The sequence below is a fragment of the Gymnodraco acuticeps genome, unplaced genomic scaffold (genome assembly GCF_902827175.1).
Source record: "Gymnodraco acuticeps unplaced genomic scaffold, fGymAcu1.1, whole genome shotgun sequence".
NCBI classification, from domain to species: Eukaryota; Metazoa; Chordata; class Actinopteri; order Perciformes; family Bathydraconidae; genus Gymnodraco; species Gymnodraco acuticeps.
Window position 1 is genome coordinate 4,989,551 of NW_022992351.1, and position 24,264 is coordinate 5,013,814.

At 40.0% G+C, this 24,264-nt stretch overlaps 2 protein-coding genes across 3 annotated transcripts; both read right to left on the minus strand.

Moving 5' to 3' along the window:
• Window positions 1-14,136: 14,136 nt before the first annotated feature.
• cort (cortistatin) lies at window positions 14,137-17,618 on the minus strand. The gene is made up of 2 exons (XM_034209040.1): window positions 14,975-17,618; window positions 14,137-14,632 (listed from the first exon to the last, which is right to left on the minus strand). The coding sequence occupies exons 1-2, from the start codon at window positions 15,077-15,079 to the stop codon at window positions 14,393-14,395; spliced, it is 345 nt and encodes a 114-aa protein (XP_034064931.1). The 5' UTR covers window positions 15,080-17,618; the 3' UTR covers window positions 14,137-14,392.
• Window positions 17,619-17,934: 316 nt separating this feature from the next.
• Window positions 17,935-23,924, minus strand: srm (spermidine synthase). Of its 2 annotated transcripts, none has more exons than XM_034209039.1 (8): window positions 23,643-23,924; window positions 23,138-23,258; window positions 22,956-23,048; window positions 19,914-20,067; window positions 19,755-19,838; window positions 19,382-19,527; window positions 19,077-19,199; window positions 17,935-18,973 (listed from the first exon to the last, which is right to left on the minus strand). In XM_034209039.1, exons 1-8 carry the CDS (start codon window positions 23,771-23,773, stop codon window positions 18,956-18,958), a joined length of 870 nt encoding a protein of 289 aa, XP_034064930.1. In that variant the 5' UTR covers window positions 23,774-23,924; the 3' UTR covers window positions 17,935-18,955. The 2 variants fall into 2 exon arrangements, with proteins under 2 accessions (XP_034064930.1, XP_034064929.1); XM_034209038.1 differs by having other exon boundaries at window positions 17,935-18,998.
• Window positions 23,925-24,264: the final 340 nt, after the last annotated feature.

A 24,264-nucleotide genomic window follows, 5' to 3' on the forward strand; every position in this document is an offset into this window, starting at 1 on the left:
CCTGGCAGGCCGACATGTAAGTAAACAAAGTGAGACAGGCACATGATCATCTTGTCAGCTTTCCCCACCCCCCTTTAGGCACAGAAATCTATCAAATCCATTAATGCCAGAAAAACCTAAATCTATTATATCCTCTTAAACTATTTTTCTTATTGTTTTATCACTTACCACAATTTACTTCAAGTGAATTGCCTTCAGCAAAAACAGTAAGGAAGACTGAAAGAACTTACTCTGGTGTCTACATTAAAAAAATAAAGCACTATTTAGAAAACCTTTCTGTAGTTTTCGTCACCTTTCATTGGTAATATCTGTAGAATTTGCTACCTATATCACACCTAAGCGCCCTGTAAAACCTGTTTACACAGTGATGCTGATCAGATCAGACTCATGTTGCTAATTATATCAGACCTTGCTCTCATGGTTGCTGAGCAGTAAAGCTGTTAAAGAAAAGCATCGGAAAAAATGTGGCTAATTCCAACCTTTCTCTTCGACCTTTTACAACCGTATTGTGACCAGCAAGGTCACCGAGGTCAGCTGGCTAGTTGCTTCTTATTGTCCAAAGATCACTTTTTCTTTTTTTAAATAACCTTTCAAACTTTTTGCATTTGTTTTAATTAACAAAAATATATGCCTTATTAAAGAAAACGTTTGTGTATTTCATAACTTTAATAATTAAAACTACATTTAGTTCTCCTGACAGATATGAATGAAATCCATCAATATAAGCCAGCTCTATATTTAATAAAAATTAAGAAGGCCTAGCGAAGCAGAGTTCCTTACCGCTAGGTTTGGACAAGAGAGAGCCAGGCCGGGCAACACAAGGTGAACTTTGACTCATCGTGTGGTTGGCGCTTCGTCCCCTGGCGAACACACACTCCCTGGAAGGTGTATGTGAATGGGTAAATGAAAGGCAATTGTAAAGCACTTTGTCTGTAAAGGTAGAAAAGCGCAGACTGGAGTGCAGTCCATTTACCATAATTACTAACAAGGACAGAAGCCCACTGTTCAACAACATTTTTCCAGTCAATGACACCAGACTGCGTCATGATTTTTTTTTTTTTTTCAGCTAAATTATGATTTGTAAAGGTTTTAATAAGGAGGGAATTGCAGTGTATTTATTCTGTCCGTTTCGATCGAATATGTATAGTGGTGTTTGAAGTGATGGGGCGACCAACACCCATTTCCCTAACGCTAAAGCACTAATAGCTATATTTGAAGTAAATTACAATAATTATCGACCTAAACATCAATGGGTTTTTTCTCTTTGCAGATGACCTTTCTTTTCACCTGATTGTTCGCTGGTGGGATGTTGACTGTTGAGCCATTGTGGAGTCTGTACTGATTGCAGATGTTCTCCTCTTATATATCATCCAGCTGCCACTCAGCCATTGATGCTGGAGCTGAAATCACACCCTCTGACAATACAAAAATAAATCATGGACAAAATATGTATTTGTAATAGAAAAACTGTTCATAATAATAATAATTGTAATGCTCATTCAGAAACAGGGTCTACTTTTTTTTGTTCCTGGAAGTGAACATTAATTTAAAACCCTACGCTGTTCGCAGGTTACTCTGTTTGATATTTAACATGGCATAGATAAATACCCTAGGATTTTATACCATGCTTACCCTTGAAGGAGCTGCATCTTACCTCAAACACTATAAACCTCTTGATATTTTCTTTTTGGAATAAAGTGCATTTTCAACAATTGCTTTAAACATATCCCACCAAGTTTTAAAGTTTGGTACAGAGAGATCTTCTCTAAACTCCCTCATGAAAGTATATGTGCTGTTTTAAAAATCGAATTACAGACTGTTCTAACCTCTTGGTCATCTTTTTAAAGTTGATTGACCTCCACAGTCTGGACTACTTATTCTGCAAATACTTGAACTCCTAGCGTGATGTTGTACGTTGATTTGAAGGATTTAATGTGCCCTCTCTGTACCCTCCAAAGAGTGGCACAGCCTTAAGTATGACTGGTCACTCCTGAGGTGGCTGTCAGAGTAATTTGGGCCCATGTAGGCATGTGCCGCCTAGGTGCCTACACAGCTGTGTTCTATGTATTCACATTGTGCTAGTCCCTCAATGAAAGTCTCACCTGGTCCAACCGGGTGAAACATGTTGTTTTGCTGGAGATGCCTAACTTTTGTTTAAGAAACCTTAGGTGATCGACTGACCTATTAAACAACGCAGTTTAATAATCGTTCTCTTCATCTCATTATTGCTCCAAGTCATCTCTCTCACTGGTCATTGTCAAATAGCATGTTCATAATGAAAATTATCATGGCATAGAGAATCATTTTGTGTTCCTTGATGGGATCCCAGTGATGCAGCACTGTCCAGCTTGGAGGGCTTGAATGCTGGCTGATGAAAAGTGTTCTCATCATCTGATTCACAAGCTTAATGAGGGGGAGTATGTTATCCTTTATGCATTTCCAGCATTTTACACATGTAAAGTTCTGAATCATCTATGGCCCCTACATTCAGTTTCCCAATAAAAAAGATTACCTCCTAAAGACAATTTTGCAAAACCTTTCTGTTTAACAAAAACATGGTTAGTCATAAAATAACTCAAACATGCACATAAAACAAATGTGAACAAATTCCCTGAGAGGCAGTGTTTAAGGTCTCCCTTTGTTAGGGGTATGGGCTACTTCTAAATGTCATGCAGCGATTGGCACTGAAATGCCAAATCTCTAGTAATTAGAAGCTGCAAGAAGCAGATCATTCAAAATGTACTTCTTATTTGCTGTATTGACTGAGCACAAAAGATTTGTTGCACTGCAGTCATTTCGAGGAAAAAAGGAAACCTAAACATCTGAAAATGCTTACAGCTGCTAATTACAGCACCTTTTTCCATTGCTTGCTTTTTGTAGCTGCCCTGCTTTATAACCTTCACACCCTAAGGTCATAGCTTTCACAAGCTTATAGGTCATTCTATAAGGTGTGACAACCCTTTAATTTTACTGTTGATGGCTGTGGACTGGAGGCAGAATTCAATAATACAGGCGATAATGAACGGGAGAATAGGAGCACATCAATACAAGGAATCAAACATAAGAATAGAAAAATGCAATTGTAAACTTTGTGCATTTAAATTCTTAGTTCTGAATTTGAACCGGTGTCTTTTGGGGCCGACAGACAGACAGACTAAGTGGAGCTGAACAATAAACATTTAATGAATTGCAACTAGGTGTGCACTAAAAAAAAAGAGATGGATGTAATGCACCAAACCACATTTCTATTATTCAAAATGTCCAGCTATGGAGTAACGTTTTCACCTGCTTTTCATCCAAAACGAATAACATTATGTGTGGTGGATGTACACTTTAAACACGTTTGTTAGGCTGCTAAGATTTTTTGCAGAACAGGAATACATTCAAGATATTGAACTGCAGTATGTTTGATATGTTTGTTGATTAGATACAACATGTTAATACATTTTTTAAATAACCTCCATTTGCATTTGAATCTGAAGGTGAGAAGCTGTGTCCTGTGTTAATTGGTGAGTATATACGTAAATTAAATCAAGCAACTCTGAATGCCCTCCTCAATGCAAAAAACAAACAAACATTATAAATGCTTCAGGGTCTAATGAATACTGGGACTAGCTTTGTACATGTGCACCATGAACAAAGCACATTTGCAATACTTAACTTAGTGGTGTGTTTCTGCATGTACCTTAGATAATATCTCCACACACACGGAGCTGAGCTGGCACTCAAAATGTGCGGAGTCGCAGGTTGTTTTGATTTCAGCATGATCAAATCTTGAATGTCCATGAGGCACACGCTGTCCTCACTGCGCTGTGTCACCTGCTTGCTGTACCATGCCTTAATGAAGTACTTCCTTATATGAAGTCAGTCAGTCAGTCATTAAATAAAGAATAGGCCACCTGACATAAATTGAAAAGACGAGAGGACTGTGGCTATTTGTATCTAGTGAGTCAACGAAAGATGCAGGTAGAGAAAGAGCTTCAAATCAACATCAAATAAGATGCTGGAAGAGCACATTGTACATATGTCTTGAGCTAGAAGAAAATGCTCTCAAACAAGCTAGTCTATTTACCGTCACCATGCCAGCTTCATCCTCTTTTTCTCATACCTTGCTGCAATCACTGTATTCTCAAGCACTAACATGCTGCAAACTGTAATTAAGGACTTGAATAAATGGGGATGTGTCATTTCAGCAGAACACCGAGGAACAATATAGAGTTAATCCACTGTAATTTTCTTTTCTACTGTAGTCGATACAATAGGGTTTGTCTTCAACAGCAAACCTGCTGCAAAAAAAGAGAGTTTAGAAGCAGTGCTGCCCAATATCTCTAAGAATCAAATACTTACACTGATTTAAAAATGTCTGCACTTTAAATGCCTAAATGTTAAATGTTGCTGGCAGGAACATCCACTTTCAATTCACAGAACAAGAACAAATATGTTTGAATGTCGCTGCTCCGGGAACTCACTCTGTCGGTGCCTCGAGGCCAGATGTTCATGAGCTAAAGAAACAGAATTGATTGAATGCCGTCAATATAGTCTATATTAAAAATGTTCTTTGTTCTCTGGGGAGCAGCGAGTTCCTGTTAAATGTTCCCATTAACACTGCCATTGTTCTTGCTTATTGTGCGTGGGCACAGAGAATACATTAAGTGGCACAAAAACAAAAATACACTTGGAAATGACTCAAAGCCATTTCTTGCTAAAGACTCATTTCAATCCCCTGCATGTTCTGAGCACATGGAGCTTTCTTCAGGGCTGCTTTCAGAGAAAATGACATAGTGAAAATGGTACTCGCAAATAAAGGCAGAGAATAAGTGTTACTGGTGCTGCACTGTAATCTTTGTGGGCGTAATCAATGTTAAAAGAGATACTCATGGGGGGAAATCTGCCCAAATCATCGGACAAAACACAATTTAATTTGAATAACATGAGGGTTTTAGTCAAGGCAGATCCGTTTTATTTAAAAAGCATGCTTCATACAGAAGGTAGCTTCAAGTGGCTGAACAGAGTCCCAGTTAAATAAAAATTGCATGACAAATATAAAAGATTGATACCAGGCAAAGGTTGTTAAAAAAATACCAAATCATGTGTTTTCTTTACTGATGGAGCATACTGGTTAATTCTGCAAAAGTCAATAGAATGTTTTGGTAAAAACCACAAGTGTTTTTTTTAAAGTAAATGTAGTTTATTATGTTAAAGGTTAATGAAAGTCTTATCCCATTTCACAGACAAACTGTCCTAATCAACCTGACTTTATAAATAACAATGTTATTTAAAGTTGAAAGATAGCCTTTAACTTTTGAGTAGTTTACAAATCCACTGAAATATGTCAACAAGTTTTGTATTGTTTCACTTAAGGATGATTGCAGTGACAGAGCCGTTGGGCAAAGTGTCCCAGATGCTAGACCCACATGTTCAGAGTGTAATTTATTGCTCTAGAATCCCCAGATGCTAATGATAAAGAAGAATGGCTCCTGATGAATTGATGTTGAGTCTTTTTGTGCTGGATTTCATCCCTGACATCAGGCCTATTACTCTTTCGATTTGGCCCAGCGTGGCTCTTTTTCACAGATAACAAATGCGGCCATTTCCTTGCTAATGCAAACAGGCCCAGGATTTAGCAATTCAGTGGACTGCCATAAGGCGGTAAAGCATTCAGTGACGTTGGAGCGAACAGGCAATGATGAGAAATGGCACACAGGTGCTGCTTCTGCCCCTGAATCCTTTACTTCATTATGGTGCCTCGGCTCGGTGCCACCACGCTTTTTCCTTCATTAGATTTTAAACAGCTCCCTTTCACGAAAACAAGGAATTAAAATTGAAAGTTAGGAGATCATTTGTAACTTGCTTATCCAAAACAACTTAACCGAAAATGCCTCTAAGATAACTATTAAGTTAAAATCAGCAGTGAAAATGTATTCTAATAACATAATACATCCACTCATTGTGAACATACACATGCTACTGATGTAAAACGTTATAATAGTGCTGACAAGCCATGACTCAATAAATCCAGTAGGGATATTAATGGGGGGTTTCTTCTTGTATAATTGATTAAACATTTTCAGGTCTGTTAGGCTTGAGAAAAATGATGGTCAGCCTGAACATTAAACATGGATTTCCGATATGATTAATGGCACGACTCTCCTCTGCAGCAGCGGGGACTTCACATGCTGTTTATAAACAAAAACCATCACTGTCACCCGTAATGCTGTGGTAACATTTAGGATCTTTTTGTGTGTGTGTGTGTTTCTCTGCATCGTGGCAATTTGACAAATCTGTTTTTGTTGTTGTTAAAGCAACTGCAATCAGGTGTAATGCCATCCCACATTCCTCACTGTCTTAAGCAGCACTACTGGGGGAAAATAACATTACTTGAGCTCCCCACCTGCTGCTGTGGCAACGCATCTATTACAGGTGCAAATGCTTAGCAAAAGAAGGAAGATCACAGGATTGTTATCCCTATGATTAGGGTCCCATATTGTACACATCATACAGAATGCCGGAGTATTTAATCAAGACAGCCAATATCATCTTGTAGCTCTTTGAGTCCCTCTCTGAAATCCTTTTCCTTTAATGACACTATCAAGACAAGTGGCTTGTGGTCATGAGTCTGACGCTAAGTGCTAAAGAACTGCCACAGTAACTCCGACCGCTATATCGCAATGGATACCTGGATAGAAGTTTGTATTTTCAAACCACTTCCTTCAATACTTTCTATGACTCTGTGGTGGCTTCAGCCATCTCCTATGGATTGGTCTGCTGGGGCTGCAGCATCTCGGCTGCTGACAAGAAGAGACTGAACAGAGTAGTTTAGAAGGCCAGCTCTGTCTTGGGGAGTCCTTAGGACACTGTGGAGGTGGTGGGAGACAGGAGAATGGCAGCCAAGCTGTCCTCCCTGCTGGACAACGTGTCCCCCCCCCTCCAGGACACCCTGTCCGCACTGTGCAGCTCCTTCAGCGACAGGCTTCTTCACCTGTGGTGTCTCCAAAGATAGATACCCCAGGTCCTTCCTTCTTTCAGCGGTCAAGCTGTATAACCACCATGGCCCCTGGTAGACGCCCACACATATGACAACAAAGACTAGACTATAACACCCGTGTTGTGCCATACTACTTATGTGCAATATATATATATATAAACTGTAAATAACTGTGCAATATACTGTATACTCCAGTCCCAGTGACGTAACAAGGTTGTGATTGGCCCCGGTGCACCCCATACCCCAATCCCCCCCCCCCCCCATCCCCATCGCCCCAAACATAAGCGCACGCTGATGCGCTCATACACGCACGGACATACACAACCACTCAGAAGCGCCACATGTATAGGCTGGCCTCAGACCACCACAGCCTGACAACGGCACAGCGAACTAAGAAGAGGGTTAAACCTGTTTCCTTGATGTTTGTCTCTGGGGAATGGGCCGGTAGGCCTTCATAGACCGGTTGCTATAATATAGCTTCTGATCTTGGCATCGGGGGTCTCAATAGTGCCATTGAGTCCCCTATCGGTTGAGGCCCTTGGGGGAACTGTTGGACCACCGCCGGGCACAGCCAAATCCAGCCTCTCCTCCTGGCTGGCTGGAGAAGAAGGTTGCACGGCCACGGATACAGCTTCACTTGTGGAGCTAGATGGCAATGATGGTGGTGAGGCAGGTGAGCTATCGTTATCCTCCGGCTCCGGCTGCCGCTGCACGTCAACATTGCTAACGTTAGCGCTCGATTTCGAGGACGATGTATGACAAAAAAAACGGTCTAATTTTGTCAATTTAGCTGTTATATCTCACAGGCTCCGCCCTCCACTGGACTCAATGGGTACTACCCCTTGACCTTACTATGCGAGCGTTCACTTACTGAGATATCTTTAAACGTAGCCAGCCCCTCGGGGCGGGCCTACCTGACTGTGCGCGCAAGCCCACCCTATATATAGCGGCCTCGCCTCCTGACTGTCATCCTTTTCTCTTCAGCGAGCAGGATAAACAACTGAGAGAAGCGGAAGAAGAGTAAAAGGAAGAATAAAATAATAGACTCACCAATCCTAGAGCACCAACCCTGTCCTACGTGCACCGGCCTAATTGCAGGTGCCGATCCCCACCGCCTTTGTTTCGAGTGCTTGGGGCCTGAACACGCCGGGGACGGCCTGACCCAGTCTCCCTCCTGTAATGCATGCCGGATGCTACCACAACTTAGATGCCGGCACCGCATGGAGCATTTCAGGCCTACTACGAGGAAACGGAGGACCACGTGGACCTCGAGGTGGTGGAGATGGAGGAACAGGATGTGGCTGGGGGGGTGTCCATTTTAGCATGTGCCCCTGGCCGGCTCTTGGCCACGGTGCGTTGCACCGGCTGCACCGGCGATAGTTACGCCACTGCTGGTATACTCCCATCTTTAATACTTCCACCTGGCTGATATATCTCAAAACTGTTACTGGTACTGGATGTGTATCTTTTAAATTGTGTAATTTCTACTTTTCTTAATATTTGTATGCATGCTTCTCAATTAAGCTATATCTGGCTCTTTACTTGCTGTAACAAATGTAAATGTCCCATATGTGGGATGAATAAAGGTATTCTGATTCTGATACTTTACAACTAACGGTGTGTTCGTTAGTTGTAAAGTATCAGAATCAGAATACCTTTTTACCCATATACCAGAGAGTATTTTTCTAACTTACGATTTGGTCTTCACAACCTTTTACCACAAAGATACCAACAATTTGCTCGGACCACACATTCTCACAGAAAGGGTTCAAAACAATAAAAGTGATGAGATTAAGTGTCGGACTGGAGAGTCATTCATTGGATCAACGAAGCATGAAACAATTACTCTTTACATGTTTTCCACCACTGCCATCAAAAGTACAACACCACCCACACACCATTGCACCAAAGCCTCTGCTCTGCTGATTATACATGACTCATAACTGTGTATTTAAAAAAACTGTAGAGACACAGTGTTCTATAAACTGATCCTATTGATTTTTGGTCCGTTGAGTTTAAAATGGCCCCTGGCTGCGAACATCTGAATATATAACCTGCTGAGCAATTTGAAGTTGATTTGCAATCTAAATAGTTACAGATCACAGGTTAAAAAGGTTCATAAGGGAAGGGCGTCATAAACTGCAAATGACAAAAATGAAGTACAATGTCTCATGAGTCATGAATGGATATTTCTCTCCCTGACGCTTTGTTGCTGGGTGGCAATTCGTAAGATGTAATGTTGTTTTTCAGATCTAAAGCTCATATATTGCTCAGATGAGCTCATAGTCATCAGCCCATTTTCTACTGTAAGAAAGAGTTGTAATTTTACTAAATGTTTTACAAAATGGTCAGATGATTTTAGGCCAGGGTGGCATTGAGGGCGTCAGGCCGTTGTGTCCTTGGGCAAGACACTCTACCCGCATTTGCTCCTCTGGGTAATGTCCACAGTATTGACATTTACATGTCTAATATGTGTAATATGTAATTGTAAAGCGCTTTGAGCACCTGTAAAAGCGCTCTAATTAAAAAATGTAATCCTTTATTATTATTATTATTATTAAAAATGGGTAACATATACTTCATTGTTCCTGATACGGCCACTGACTTATGTTGCATGTCATCCAAATTAATAAATAACTCCAAAACATATTCAACTACATATACGTATATGTGCATGTTGCCTTACAGACCGATTGGAAGGTCAGTTCAAGTAGGTTCAAGACCATAAACCTGCTTTTTACAGGTAATACCTGCTAAACATTGACATGTTAGCATTGTCATTCTGCTAATGTTAGCATTTAGCTCAAAGCACAACAGTTGTGCTTAAAAACAGCCTCACATCGTGGCTGTGTAGACTCTTAGTCTTGTTTTAACATATTCAGGAGAATAAAGTCAAAACTTCTTCACATGTTATTCTTATTTACTCTTTTAACTGGTAGTCCTAATTACACAGTGAAGTAAAAATAGGTAGTACTTGTCATTGCATGCACTCAAATGACCTTTAGTTTAAGACCTCTCATGTTGAAGATTGCTACTTTTGCTACAGTAAATGTAACCTGCGGTTAGCGTTCTACAGCACTTTAAGGTCATCATTAACTGAATCTTTGAAACCCTGTGTTTTACTTTCTCACCACAGACCTGCCCAGCTTCCCCAAGCAGTGCCATACAGAATAAACAGGGTCACAATAGTGACCGGTGTGCAGCATCCCTGAAGCCCTTCCTCGGGCTGGTGACAGCTTGTTTTCTGAGCCACGGCTTCAGCACTGAGAGAGCAGAGGGCCCCTAATGATCAGCTTTTAGTGCTGGCATAGGTCGGCTGATTAAGCCATCAGGCATCATTAGACCCTGCTGGCAAAAACAATCTCTCCAATCTCATTGGTGCTCCCAAACAGGAGAACTCTTTGAGAGAAAAACATCAGAGGACACTTTAGCTTGTGTGGTGTGTCAGGAATACTTTGGTCAGGAACAATGAGGTAACATTCAGCGGTCAAAGACCCTCTACTTCTGATGATGTAGCTCTTTATGATGCCTTTGAAAAGCATAATTCATGTAATATGAGACACCTGGTTGTCAGGTGCTTGCTAAAACTATTCTTTAAAAAAACAGAAAGCAAGGGCTGATCAACAGCAGGAAGACATGGCATCATAATACTTTCAACTAAACAGAGGAGAGGCCCTTAAAAGGTCCTAATGATCTTTCTGCAGACACAGCGACAGGTCCATTATTCCTACTAGGCATGTCCATTTTTAAAAGTGGTGACTTATATATTTATTTTACTTCAAAATGCCTCAGCTAGTCTGTGGATACAACCTCTCTCAAATGTCACAACTAAACAAATTGAGCCGGGCTGACAGAGATGAATAAGGCTGCTGCAGGCGCTGTGTCCAGAGTCTCTGGGTTAATAAAGTACAAGTACTACAGAATGTACAGATCTTCCATCTTTGGTTTTTCAAATAAAGCATGTACACTGACTGTATAATGTATCACATCAAAATGCATAAGGGTATGATGAGTGTTTTTCATAGCCAAGATGTCAAATTAATGTGGCTATGTTGTATAGTATAGTTCAAATGTACTCAGTATTTGGTTACACAACACATCTGTTGTCAATTTATCAGCTGCAGTAATTATTCAATGTTATGTAAATCATTATTTATCAGCATAATGTAACTCTTTGTTGATAGAGTTTTTTGTAGAGAGAAGACAGCCCTTTCTTTTAGCGGGGGTCTCGACACAACATGTCTCTAACACCTTTCCTCAGAAGCATTAGCAGAGTGCTCCGTGTTAATTTGGCCTGTCTTGACGATCAAGGCCAGGTTAAAGAACCATTTGACGTTAAGCGTTTTAAAATTCTCACTGAGGGATGAAAAATGAGTTCTGACACATCTGTGAAACACAGAGACAAACAGGGACCATGTAGAATTCAATGAGGAAGCTTATAATGAAGGTAGGTCTAACATGTATTGTCTCTACAACTAACATTTATATTACAAATAGTGTTTTGACTAAATGTTCATATAAAAATATTGATACACAAATATTAATAACAAATACACACATCAACAAAAGTTTAAAAGTGAACTTTGAAGTCGTTTTTTCTCCTTATAAGGAGCTCCAACAAAATGGAAGTCTTTGTTATTTTCATACACCAGCACATATGAAGTCACATTTAAATTTGAATTACACAGTTAAGCCTGAGCACTCCTCTACGTACTCCTTCACATCAAAAGGAAAGCCAATAAAATGCTTTGCTTGCAGGCATCAGCTTTGATGTTTGCTCCTCTGCTTGCTCATTTGAGCCCGGAGGCATGAAGTCAGGAGTGGACAGCACCTCTACTGACATCGTTTTTTTATAACCTCAGCCCCAGATGTACTGATTGGCATCATAGGCTGTTTTTTTCGTAGCAGCATATGATTCTCTATTCTTCAGAATTATTATTTATTTACAGTCTAGTTATTCTCCCACATGCTGTAAGTCTAAAATATGTCATTTTGATAGGGAGCTTTTTACTGCGTACGAATTAAAGATACTAGGTGATGAACTGTAATCAAGTAAGCCCACAGGAGCCTTTGTCTGTTCAGCATCGTTAACGCGAGCGGCGGAGAAGACTTCACAGCGGTTGCGAGAACATATAATTACATTGCTTAGAAATGTGTGGAACTGTAACTCACCATCAAGGGGTGTTTTCATGAGATTATGCAGCCTTGTTCAATAAAAACTAGGATGGATCATTGAAGGGCTCTTTTCACTGCCTATAAAGGGAGAAAATGTCATCACCGTTGCCTTAAAATTCCCACCTGAACATGAATCAGCACTGTGAACCTATGTTAACTCAAGTCTTTACACCTGTGAAACAAGCATATTTATGAGCCATCATCTCCTATTCATCCTGTTCAGGAAGATAATAAGACAGTTACCCAGTCGAGGTATGACTAAACTGAGTAGGATTTCTATGGATCATTATTGTAGGTTATTTAAGAATTCTCACATTTCACTTAAGATTTTAATTTTATGATTGCATAGTGCCATATAATGTGGATAAATTACTGCAGGCAGTACACTTCAACACGAATATCCACAGAGTGTTGTATCATTTTATCTTTTCAGATCTATTGCCAGCTTTTTTCTCATAAATTCACCATGAACCAGTAATATGTAAACTTCATGCCCTACACTTGTCACAGGGGAAAGGCCAAAATGTGCTTTACAAATGTTAAAAATAAGAACATGAAAACAGTCAAAAGTGACTGCAATTTTTTAATAATCTACAACACATTTAGACACACTAGAAAAGCACAAAGGAGCAAAAAGGCCAGTTCAAAACAAGTAAGTTAGTGTACAGAACAAAGGCCAGACAGTATGAGTGTATGCGTGAATATATTATGCAAGTCATTTGTATAATGATAGAAACTGCTATTATGATGATATGCCTTTTGCTTTCGTGATTCAGCAGTCAGCCTTTAAGTGTTGGTAATTTGTTTGTTTTGTTGTTTGTTTTTGCTCAGCGGTGTGATTGGCCATCTTTTCACAGCTATTTAAAAAAACATTAGTAATTTGAACTGCCTCAAACAGCAGGATATTTCACCCGCATAATTTCCCTCATGTTATCCATCAGTTCACTCCTAGGGACTGTGGACCCGGTTAGAAAGTCAATATTTGATTGTGTCCAGCACCTACTCCACTCCCTACTGCAGTAAGTGGTTAAAAAACACACATATCACAACGGTTGTACATGCCAGAAGGACTGAGAGAGCGTGTGGTAATTGTAGTGTGACTGATTGAGGGCCGACGCTTGGTTTTTGTTGAAGCAAGAATCGAAAACAGGGTTGATAAGGTCACACAGAAAACACTTCATTATCGCAACATGCACTACCAGTCGTGTTTGTGCATTTAAAATCAAACAGTGAGGTCTGATTAGTTTCAACCGTACACCTTATTTACATTTAGATTTTGTTTTAATGTTTTATTTTACGTGTTTTCACAATCCAGACTATGTACTCTATCTGCTGCTGTTCCTGACAGCGTTGAGTGAATACAGGGGTCTCTTCTAATTTATTTACTTTTCCATCTTACTGACATGTTTAACAACCTGTGATAAGTCACTGAAGCATCTCCCAGAGCTTGTGACTAGGAATTAATAAGGGCCACAGTCTGGTTACTACTAAAACATGTACAAATGTGTGAACTAAATCATATTTATATGTTTAAATATTTGTTTTGTTTACTTATTTATCTATAAAGTATCAATTCATTTTTGTCATTTGGTTATTTATATAAAAACAGTAATAAGCCAAAATTGTGCCACTTTTTATGGTAATAGTTTTCCAAATTGGAATATTAAATGTTGGCTTACGCAATATTTATTTCCCCGTGAGTATTTATTTTGCCAGAATAAAGGAGATGCACACATTACAAGCTGCGCTCTGTTACCTTGTAAGATCGAGACTGGAAAAAAGTGGCTTTCACTGTAGGAAGTTACATTTGTCTGTGCATTGTACCATTTACAATGTTGCTTGATTTTGAGTATATATTTAAATATTCACCCTTAAATATTTCCACAATTTCTTTGTATTAATTGTATAATAAAATATGACCTTTTCCCTATTAGGTATATTCTCGAAATAAATAAACTGTGATAACGATCCCAAATGATATATCCATGCTTTATTGTTTACCCTGAAAGAAACAGCTACATACATACATACTGTACATACGTACATACATACATACATTGTATACATAAATAGATACATAAATAATTAATATTCAAACAGACACTGTCACTGTGTCAGTGAAGTCCATCGATGCTGCATGTCTGACAGGTGTAGATGTTATGTACAGCTGAGGTCTACTACAGTTCATGTGGAGCTGGCAGGGAAGGAGTACAGGAGGCGATGTGGACACTGTTAGCAGGAGGTGAACGTTTTCCAGAAGAAGTTTTTACAGGGGGCTTTACGGTCACGCTGCGGCAGTGATAGCCTGTTGTAGACGGCCCTCTCCTCCAGACGGGACTCCAGCGGCTCCTCCAGGTCCAGGGGTCCGGCCTCCTCCGGCAGCATGTTGGTGTCCAGAGCTCCGTCCAACAAGCCCGACACCAGCTTCAGGATCAGCTCCTTTCGCTCCTTACTCAGCTCCTGACCAAAAATCTGAAACATATCACAATCATGTGAAAATGTAAAATCTTGTGATCTTGGGTATTATCATTTTTTTTAAGAGGCTGAATAAAAGACTGTATGAACTTTATAATAGGTTAATAAAATGTTCTTGGAAAATATATTTGTATTCCAAATAAATTCTTTAAAATAAAAAAAAAACTCAAAATATCAAACTATTTATTTTTGACGATTTTAAAAATAATCTGGATTTTACCGTTATTATTTTTAAAACTTAAAAAAATTTCCCTACAAAAAATTGTCAAATCTATCAATAATAACTTTTAAAAACAAGAAATACATTTTGTATGAAGTATACAACAACATTTTCCTCACCCTGTTCAGATGGATGGAGCTCCTGTCCTCCACAGGAAGCACGGAGGCTGCTCTAACACTGTACAGGACCCCCATGAGAGCTGCTAACACCACCAGGAGCTGCATGCTGTGAGAGGAGTGCAGTTGACGGAGCAGATCTAAAGCCAAAAGAGCAGGAGGCTCACAGAGATGGGAGAATGAGGGTAAGAGAGAGAGAGGGAGAGTCTGAGCAGCTCAGAGATCCAGAGGAGACTGGTGGAGAAAGTGCAGCGCGGCTGGTGGTCACCACTGATGATTCTTCTGCTCTACCTCCAAAGTCCCTCACCCTTTTATACCCCTTTCTGCCACTGACGTACAGTGTGGTGGGTGGATGATAGGGGGTGTATGTGTGAGTGGGTTTAGGGGTGTTTTTGTGAGTGTGGAAGAGGAGGGGAGATGAACGGTTCAGGACAGAACAAATGGAAGCGTCGAACACTTAACCTTTTTGACAAATTGTGAACATCTGCAGAGGGCGAAGACGTCATCGGGCTAAAAGCAGGTTTTGACGTCAACATGTCACTAATGTATTGACAGTTATGAAAGACAATCTCAAACAAGATCTCTTCAGGTGGTGAATGGACAATTCCATAACTCATCAACCGCCCCAAACACTCTCAACTGGTAATTTCCCTTAAGTAGCAATCAAAAAAATCCCAAAGCAATACAAATGGACCACAAGCTGACTTGTCATTGTTATCTCAGTATCCCCTTGTATAGCTCAGTGCATCTGATTCCTGTCACAGTGCCTCTACGAGCCTCTCTGACACCTGCAGATTACAATTGAACGGTCTGACACTTACTAAGACTGAGGAAGTGCCTTCAGGAAATGTATCCACCTTAGCGGAGTAAACACAGTTGGTAAAAAGAAGAAGGACCAATTAATTTTGCTTTTCTGAATCGAACAATGGATTTTGTTCAGTTACCATCAAATAAAAAACTGTATCCCAACTAGTTTTACAAAACAAAAAATATGTCTGTACTCTCGTCTAGCAAGCCACAACGACTGTGAAAGTACAATAATTATAATTTAAATGCACTATAGCTGCAGCTCAATTAAATTCACACTATATTCTAAGCTGTTTGGATTAGTGAGAAATGGTTTCCTGGCTAGCAATACACATAACAAATGTGTCATTTACCTATTTTCTTACCCAAGTCTTTCTTATAAATTATTCTTCGGAGATCAGCACTAGACAGTGTTTGAATGATTTATATAAATATTACATAAGGCTTAATATTACATTACATTTGAATTGAGCAGAATACATTAAAGTCAACAAGTGATTACATTTAGGATGACTTGTTTATTGTATGCAGCTAAATAGCATCATTAAATGTAGTTCACAGTTTAGCAAAGAAAGATTTATCTGAGCTATTCCTAATCTGCTGTAAATCTAATTAGACTGGTCTATATAACCACTCACCCAACAAATTGTTGATGACAGCAAAAACATACACCGTTGTTGGAGAATAACTTGTTTCAAATGTTCAAGCAGCCCTCTGGCAGAAATTGCTGAATTAGCACAACTGACAGTTTACTGACGGTGCTACTGGCAGGGAACATACAGTACTTATACTCTAGTCGATATGTTTAAATTGATTTGTTGTGCTTTCAAAACAGTGTTTGAGGTATTTTCTTCCATACACTGCTAAATCTCAACATGGCCAAGATTAGCTGGGTTTTGAAACGGCTTTATATTTGCAGTTCAGTGTGTTTAAAGAATCAACAACAATTGGGCTCCTTATAAATATCTGCAGTCCAAACTGAAAGAGACTTCAAGCTGTGAGGAACGTCAGCATGACGGCAGGTCTGGGTGCTCCCAGATCTTATTAATGTGCGTGGAAGTCTCAATTTTCACTACATCTACTTCATGTATGGCCTCAAGCAACACTTCAACAGCTCTCTGATAGCGATCACAAAGGAACATTGAATATGAGATCATCTGAGGATTGGGTGTGGAGTCGTATCTATGAAATAGATGGATCCAGACATATGGGTAAAACTTGTCAAAATGCCTCAATTTAACTTGCATTAAAGTTACAAAGGACAAGAAGGTGAAATGTCTTCAAAGTTCTGTCACTTTAGAGTATTGTCGTTTAAATGGATAAACATACATTTTAATACCAACATACTCTTAAAGGATCTTAATGTAAGACAGTTTACGTTTCCATTCCTATATTACTGCAGTGAACATTCATGAACATGAAGAACCTTGAGTGCATCCACTGTAATGCACTATGAAAGCAGTATGGTAATAATGTACTGTGCTGTTGCAGGTTGCTCACATTTTAATAGAAAACCAGTGACGGCTGAGGTCTTACACAATAATGAAGGTTGATGCAACTTAGGGCAACAGTGACATTTTCCATTGCAAAACACTGACTGATGGGAACAATTGAAAGGAGCCAATGGGCTTTTCATCTAAATTCAAAGAAAACCAAGTTTAATTGAAATGCATTCCTTTACCATCATATGCATAACAGATTAAAGAACGCCATCTTGTGCCTGAATACTGAAACTGCACTTGTACATAACCATTACTGCAACTCTGTTCATACCAGTACCTGCATGACTATGTTCAGGGTTAACCATTTTCCATGAACACATCACATATGAACCTGCATTTGGTTGGAAAGTGATGCTGCTATTGGTGAAGATTAGTTCAGAAATATAAGACAGGTTTAGTGGATAGAGATCTTGAACACAATTTTAACTCAGTTTTTTCCACTGTCCTTTACAGATTTAAAATAGCACTGGGTATTTTTCCTGCAATCAACTATGGTATTTTTAAGGCACGATATATTTAAAAGATATCAGCATTATAAACCAGAAAGAAAATATGAAATGTATTCCTCCATTTAGCTGTTATTTGCAAAGATAGAAGCGTATGCACACGAGTAAACCCATCAGTGTTGGAATGCATACAGATTTCATATCGCCATTTTATTTTACCAGTTTATTAGTTCTTTAAAAAAAAAAATCAGATTCATTGCTCATGTATGAAACCATTTCTCAATAGATTCAATGTGGACTTGAAGCGAATGAGTACTGAAGATCAGAGCCGGTAAGGACTACAGGCTTACTACAGAACACAAGTACCACTGGTAGTCAATACCCAACACTTTAAGTGAATATCATATTCAATTCACATCTTTAAAAAATGTCTTGCTTTGTAAAGCTCCATTAGCCTGCTGATTCATTTGTATGTTTAACACTGTAAAATTAAAGACTTTCATTTCCAACATATGGTCAAAGCTGAGCAACTCTATTCATCCTTAATTGGTATTATTATAAAGGGATACTTTCTCAACAATGGACACTTGAACTTTCTTCTAGGCCACTTTAGGTGCCTGGTACACTTTGATAGATAAAGAACAAGTTTTCAAACAACAAACAACCAATTTCAGGCACTATAGGGTTCGTGTGTAGAGTAGACATATTTTGAATATACAGTCATGACAGATGGCAACTCTGCATTTTCCTATGAGCACAAACCGATGATTAACATTACAAATAAAAGTAAAGCAATACATTACATGTCCATATCCATGTAGTAAGTAACGTATTACATAGTGGGTAGATGCAGTGAGTTCGATAGACAGTACACAGTTTCAGAGTGAGGTTAGGTTTCCACCGCAATGCTCTTCCTGCTCGGACCAGCCCATTATTTAGCTCTTGACAAAAATGCTGATAAGACATTTACAGATGTAAAAAAAAATTGAAAAACCAAAATATACATCAGTATATTTAAATAAAAGACTGTAAGACTGGAAGGAACAAAACATTGGAACACTATGTAACTGAGCAAGGTCCCACCCGCTGATTATTATATGCCTCCACCTGTGAAATGTTGGAGGCTACTCTCTCCTGTGTTACTGATCTGTGTTGAGGAGCAGAAGACGTGGAGCATCTGCAGTCTGAGGGCCAGGTAGAGGAGGAACATGGTGGTCGCTTGTTGTTGGTCATGCTTCATTGAGAACCTGTAAATGGTAAAGAAGATAGCGACTGAAAAGTAGCAAAAATGTGTTAACAGTTTAAAGTGAACTTGAATCAAATATAAAAAGTAACATTAATAATATTTACCTTTCTAGCGAACTCTGGCAGGACGAACGATGCTTTGTGAATTTCAGGGTTGTAATATTTAAGATTCATACTTTCCATTTCTTCTTTTGATAATGCTGTCATTGGTTCCAGGAAATTTGTTTCCTAATTCAAAAGTGAAAGTGCACTCCAGTCATTTGATGGACATTACCAATGACCATGAAAACAGCAGACATGTTTATTGTGCTTCAGATTAGGTTTTACAATAAGCAAGTGGCATGTAAAGTCTATCAGACAACAATCAGGAAATTGGCGGATGGAAAATGAAGACTGACTCGCACACTTACAGGATTTGTACTGCAGAGCATGAATCCAATTTGGCCACTGGGATAAGTTGGGATGGTGGTGTAGGCGTAGTCTACCACAGGGAATAGGGTCTTGCAAAAGGTTCGCATCTCCTTTATCAGCTCCAAATGGAGCCATTGACACTCTCCTGTGAATATGACAAGAGAGCGGAATAAGGGCATGTTCATTTCCTGCCCTGTTTCTTGTAGGTGGACGACTATATTAATGGGAACACGACACTTTGAGGTGTGTAAAAAAACAAGCCATCACCAGTATTTTAAACGTACCTCAACTTCTACTCAAGTCAGCACTTTACTAATTTACATAGACATTTTCTTACTGTTAACACAAAACTTGGGTGAAATATAAAATTACCCTGCGAACAAAGAATTCCACCGGTTCTCAGCGCTGTCTTCATCAGCTGATAGTAAGACTCCTTGAACAAACTCTCAGCAGGTCCTGCAATACAATCATAACTCAGAATTGGATTGCCTAAATGAACAGTTGTGGCAAACAACGGTGTTGTTAGCTTACCAACAGGGTCTGAGGAATCGGTTATAATGATGTCAAAGGCATCCTGGTTCTTCTTCATGAATTCAAAGCCGTCTCCAACATGGAGGGTGAGCTTGGGACTGTAAAACCCTTTGGCCATCCCTGGGAGGAACTTCTTCGACGCATTAATGACATCCTTCACAGAAGACATGGAAATGAGCAGTGATTACTTAGGTGCTGTATTAGGATACAATTATCCTTTTACACAGAGAATCTGTGAATTGACGATGTTCGGCATCATAATGCTGTTCGTAAAGTCTCTCTGGTGATAGATGGGGGATGTTAGCATGGTCACCGAACCAGTCTGACAGTTTGTTGCAATCATATTAGAGGCTTCTCAATACTCAAATTTCCCCTCCTCGGTCCTCCGGTAGTGACCCGGAAATGAATTTCAGCGCGCCATTTTGAAGGACGTCTCATTTCTCGAAATGCACACCGAGGACCGAGGATCGAGCGTCGAGGAGGCTCTCTGGAGGAGCTATAACCGAGGATACACTGATGGTTCCTCCACGGCTCCTCCGCGGATGCATTTCCGGGAACGGTGGAGGCGTGACGCACGGCCGGACTTATCTCAGCCAATGACAGCTCTGCATGCATCCTCTGGATATTATTTTAGAAACGGCTTTCATCGCGTTGCGATGTTTACAGTGAGAACAGCTGTGAGGTCCGTGCAGAAAGCAGAGCAGTGTACAATATCACTCAGTATAACAGGCCTACATTACTCTCTTTATTTGCTGTAGTACAAAGAGTCGATATTTTTCTAAGACCATTTAGTGCGTCACATAATAAAATACACAACGGCTGTAGCCTGATTATGCTTTAGGAGCTGTAAGTGTGTGTTGTAGGCAGTGTGTGTTGTAGGCAGTGTGTGTTGTAGGCAGTGTGTGTTGTAGGCAGTGTGTGTTGTAGGCAGTGTGTATGTGTGTGTGGTACAGTATGTAGGTGTGTGTTGTACAGTGCGTAGATGCGGCAGACAGACGGGTCTCAGTTGGTTTGGTGTCCTCTGCTTACTTTTAATTTAATTTCAAATCTTTATTTATACAGATAAATCCCATTGAGATCATTGATCTCTTTTTCAAGGGAGACCTGCTCAAGTAGTTCCACATGAAACATAAATAGAACAACAAAAGGACATCATACAGCATCATTTACATAATTATCCACATAAACAGGTACCAACAGCTTCCGATTGACAAGCATCCAACCGAGCTTTAAAAACATTTAGTGGCACCAGATTGTTCAGTTTCCATTTAATTTGCAGACTATTCCAAGACAGAGGAGCTGCACATCTAAAAGCTGTCTTCCCTAAGACAGTCCTAGCAGTTGGCACATTTAATAAAACCACAGCATGCGATCTCAGGCAGTAGCCACTTACAATTCTCCGTGAGATCAGGGAGCAGATATAAGATGGAAGTTTCCCTAACATGGCTTTGTATGTTAGGGAACTTCTTATATCTGCTCCCTGATCTCACGGAAAATTGTAAGTGGCTTATTATTATTATTACAAGTTAATACAACTTTTGGCCCGTAATTTCAATTCCCCATTTCAGCGACCAAAGAGAGGGGGGGGGATATATCCAGTCTCTGATTGTGTTACGTTATTATGAGAGTGCTGAGCTCTCATACTTTAAATTGTATATATTTATATAAATATATTTGTGTGTGTGTGTCCGCATCTGTGCCTGTTATTGTCTCATTATACCGCACTCTCAATGAATTCAAAGTAAATATGTGGGGGAACAATGTTCAGCTGATCTAACAGAGATTATAAAATACAGCACTATGACAAAACACTCGACAGCTGATGCAGCTGTTGCCACGTAATAATGAACGGACATCGCTTTAATATGACCACTCAGAGGAGAGGAGTTCTCATTTCTTTAAACGTCTGCTGCTTCCCCTCCTCTCTCCTCGGTCCTCCGCTCGCATCTCCTGTGGGCGGGTCTAAGTCTCGAGGAGGGGAGTCGAGGAGGGGAAATTTGAGTATTTAGAAGCCTCTATATTGTCTGTGGCAGGGCGCCGGCTGCTGGTGTGAAGGGAGTGGCTCGGCCGGAGGCCAGACAGCTGATCGGAATCAGGTAATCAGAGACGGAATAAAAGCATGTCGTAACCTGGTTCTGGTCTGTTTTGCAGTAGGCGGGATCCTGGAAAGTCGCCAAAGGACCCACACGGGCAACGTTTGAGACCTGTGTATACTTTGTTTTGGAGTTAATAAAACGCCTGTGATCAACCAACCTGCTCTTTCCGTCCCTATTTGAACCCTGTGTGAGCGGAGAGGCTCACAGTCATATATATATTTTGGTCATTAAAAGTAAGGCGTAATTAAGATCATAGACTAAATGAAGCATAGAATAAACCTCTAACTTGCTTGCTAGGTAAGTTAGCAAACTTTTAAGCTTCCAAATATGTACTTGTTCGATGCTGTGGCTGCTCTGCAAATCACCACCGAAAGGTGGGTGATAAAGAAACTCCGTAAACAGCGGTTTGTACATAAGTGTTATTTGTTTGCCCGGTGTCCGCTTTGAGACAGTTGTTGTTGCGCTCTGCGCCTCCGCAGAATCATACACTGGTGTGAGACTTGCTGTCAGAGCCTCCTCAGCTGAAATAGTTTTCCACAGGAAGAAGTGAAATCAGTAAGGAGACATCTCTACTCTCCCAGGGAACGTCAACACAGATCTTACTTTACTTTAAAAAAAAAAAAAAAAACTGTTGAATGATGAATTGATTCTTTTTTTTGGGCATTATAATATAGGAAAGTGCAGTGCCTATGCCCTGCTGCGAAGTGGGGGGCAATGTTTGTTTTTACATTTTCTATTTGAGGTTTAATCTCCAAATTGCATATCTTGGTTCCCCAAAATACACCCGTCAAGTGTGAACAGGTGCACTGTTCTCAAGATGTACATGTTACTTGTGTTTTTTTAGAACATTTGTCAAAAGTTATACACAATTGGCCATCTCAAAAAAGGGTGGGGACATGTCACCAGCGTAAATGACACTTATGATTGAAAGTAGTGTTGCTCTCACCTCATCTATCTCACACATAACCACCGACTCCACCAGCGGATTCTTCACCACTTCCCGTAGCACTCCGCCATCTCCACCTCCAATAATCAGCACCTGAAAAAAGGGAAACAGACTATTAGCACAGGAAACATGACTCAGCCATACTGCAGATAGATTAATGTATCAACAAATCTGAGCCATACCTTCTTGGGGCAGGGGTGACTGCACAAGGGAAGGTGGGCTATCATCTCTTGATAGGAGAACTCATCCCTTTCTGTGCACTGAATCACTCCATCCAGCACCAAGACATTCCCATAGGTTTTACTGAAAAGTAATGTTGCAGCAAAGTGAGAGGCACATTACATTTGAAGCTAGTGTAATGAACTAATCACGAATATTTACATTACTTAAACAGGATAGAGATATTAGAGACAAGATATTGCTAGCTTGACTGACCCGTTAACGTTACTCCTCCTAGCCAAAAACTATAAATACTAACCACCTTGCCTACTCATCCGTATTATGTCTTTCTTTTCTACCTAGCTAGTGTGCTTGCAAGAAAAATGTGTTTAGGGGCAAACTGAACAATAACTCAGCTAAGCTAATAGTTGAAGAAACTTCTCCCGATCCCAGGAGCTTCAGGTTGCTCATTCATTGACGACACACGCTAACAGCTAGCAACCAAGTTTTTTAGCTGAAAGTACTCACCTCTTGAAAACCATAACATCTTGAAAATCGGATTTCTTGTGGTAGAGGACCTCTTCTACTTGAAGGCTCATTGCTTGCCCAGGCCATAGCGCGCATGATTCAGTAAACCATCCATCTTTTATGTGCTCCATGACAGAACTGCACGGCCAGAAATAATACTAACGTGTGGGTAATGTGGCAATGTGAGAGAGTAACACTTTCACGTTGTCTGCCAGCTAAACTGATGCCTTGGCCCACAACCAATGGGATGCTGCCGACGTCAGTGATCTGTCGTTATGCAGACCAATGGAGTGCCGTTATAAATAGTTTCCTGTACATTTTGTCTGACTTGAGACCGCAAGACCCGCCCACCGCCTCTAGGCTGTTCTCCTCACACAACCATGCTGTTGTAGCCAGAGCCATATAATAGAAGAGTTACGACAACGGAAGTCCAAAAACGGTTATCGTCACGTGGTTCATGTAGAAGAGGATATATATGCCTATATATGATATATGGCTCTGAGCTAAACCAGTGCTGGTGTACCAATGAAAAACCAAGAAAAGGCAAACATTCGTTTATTGTATTATATTATAAAGGCGTTTATCAAAGTAATTAATATTTTAGACACATAAAAAAACAACA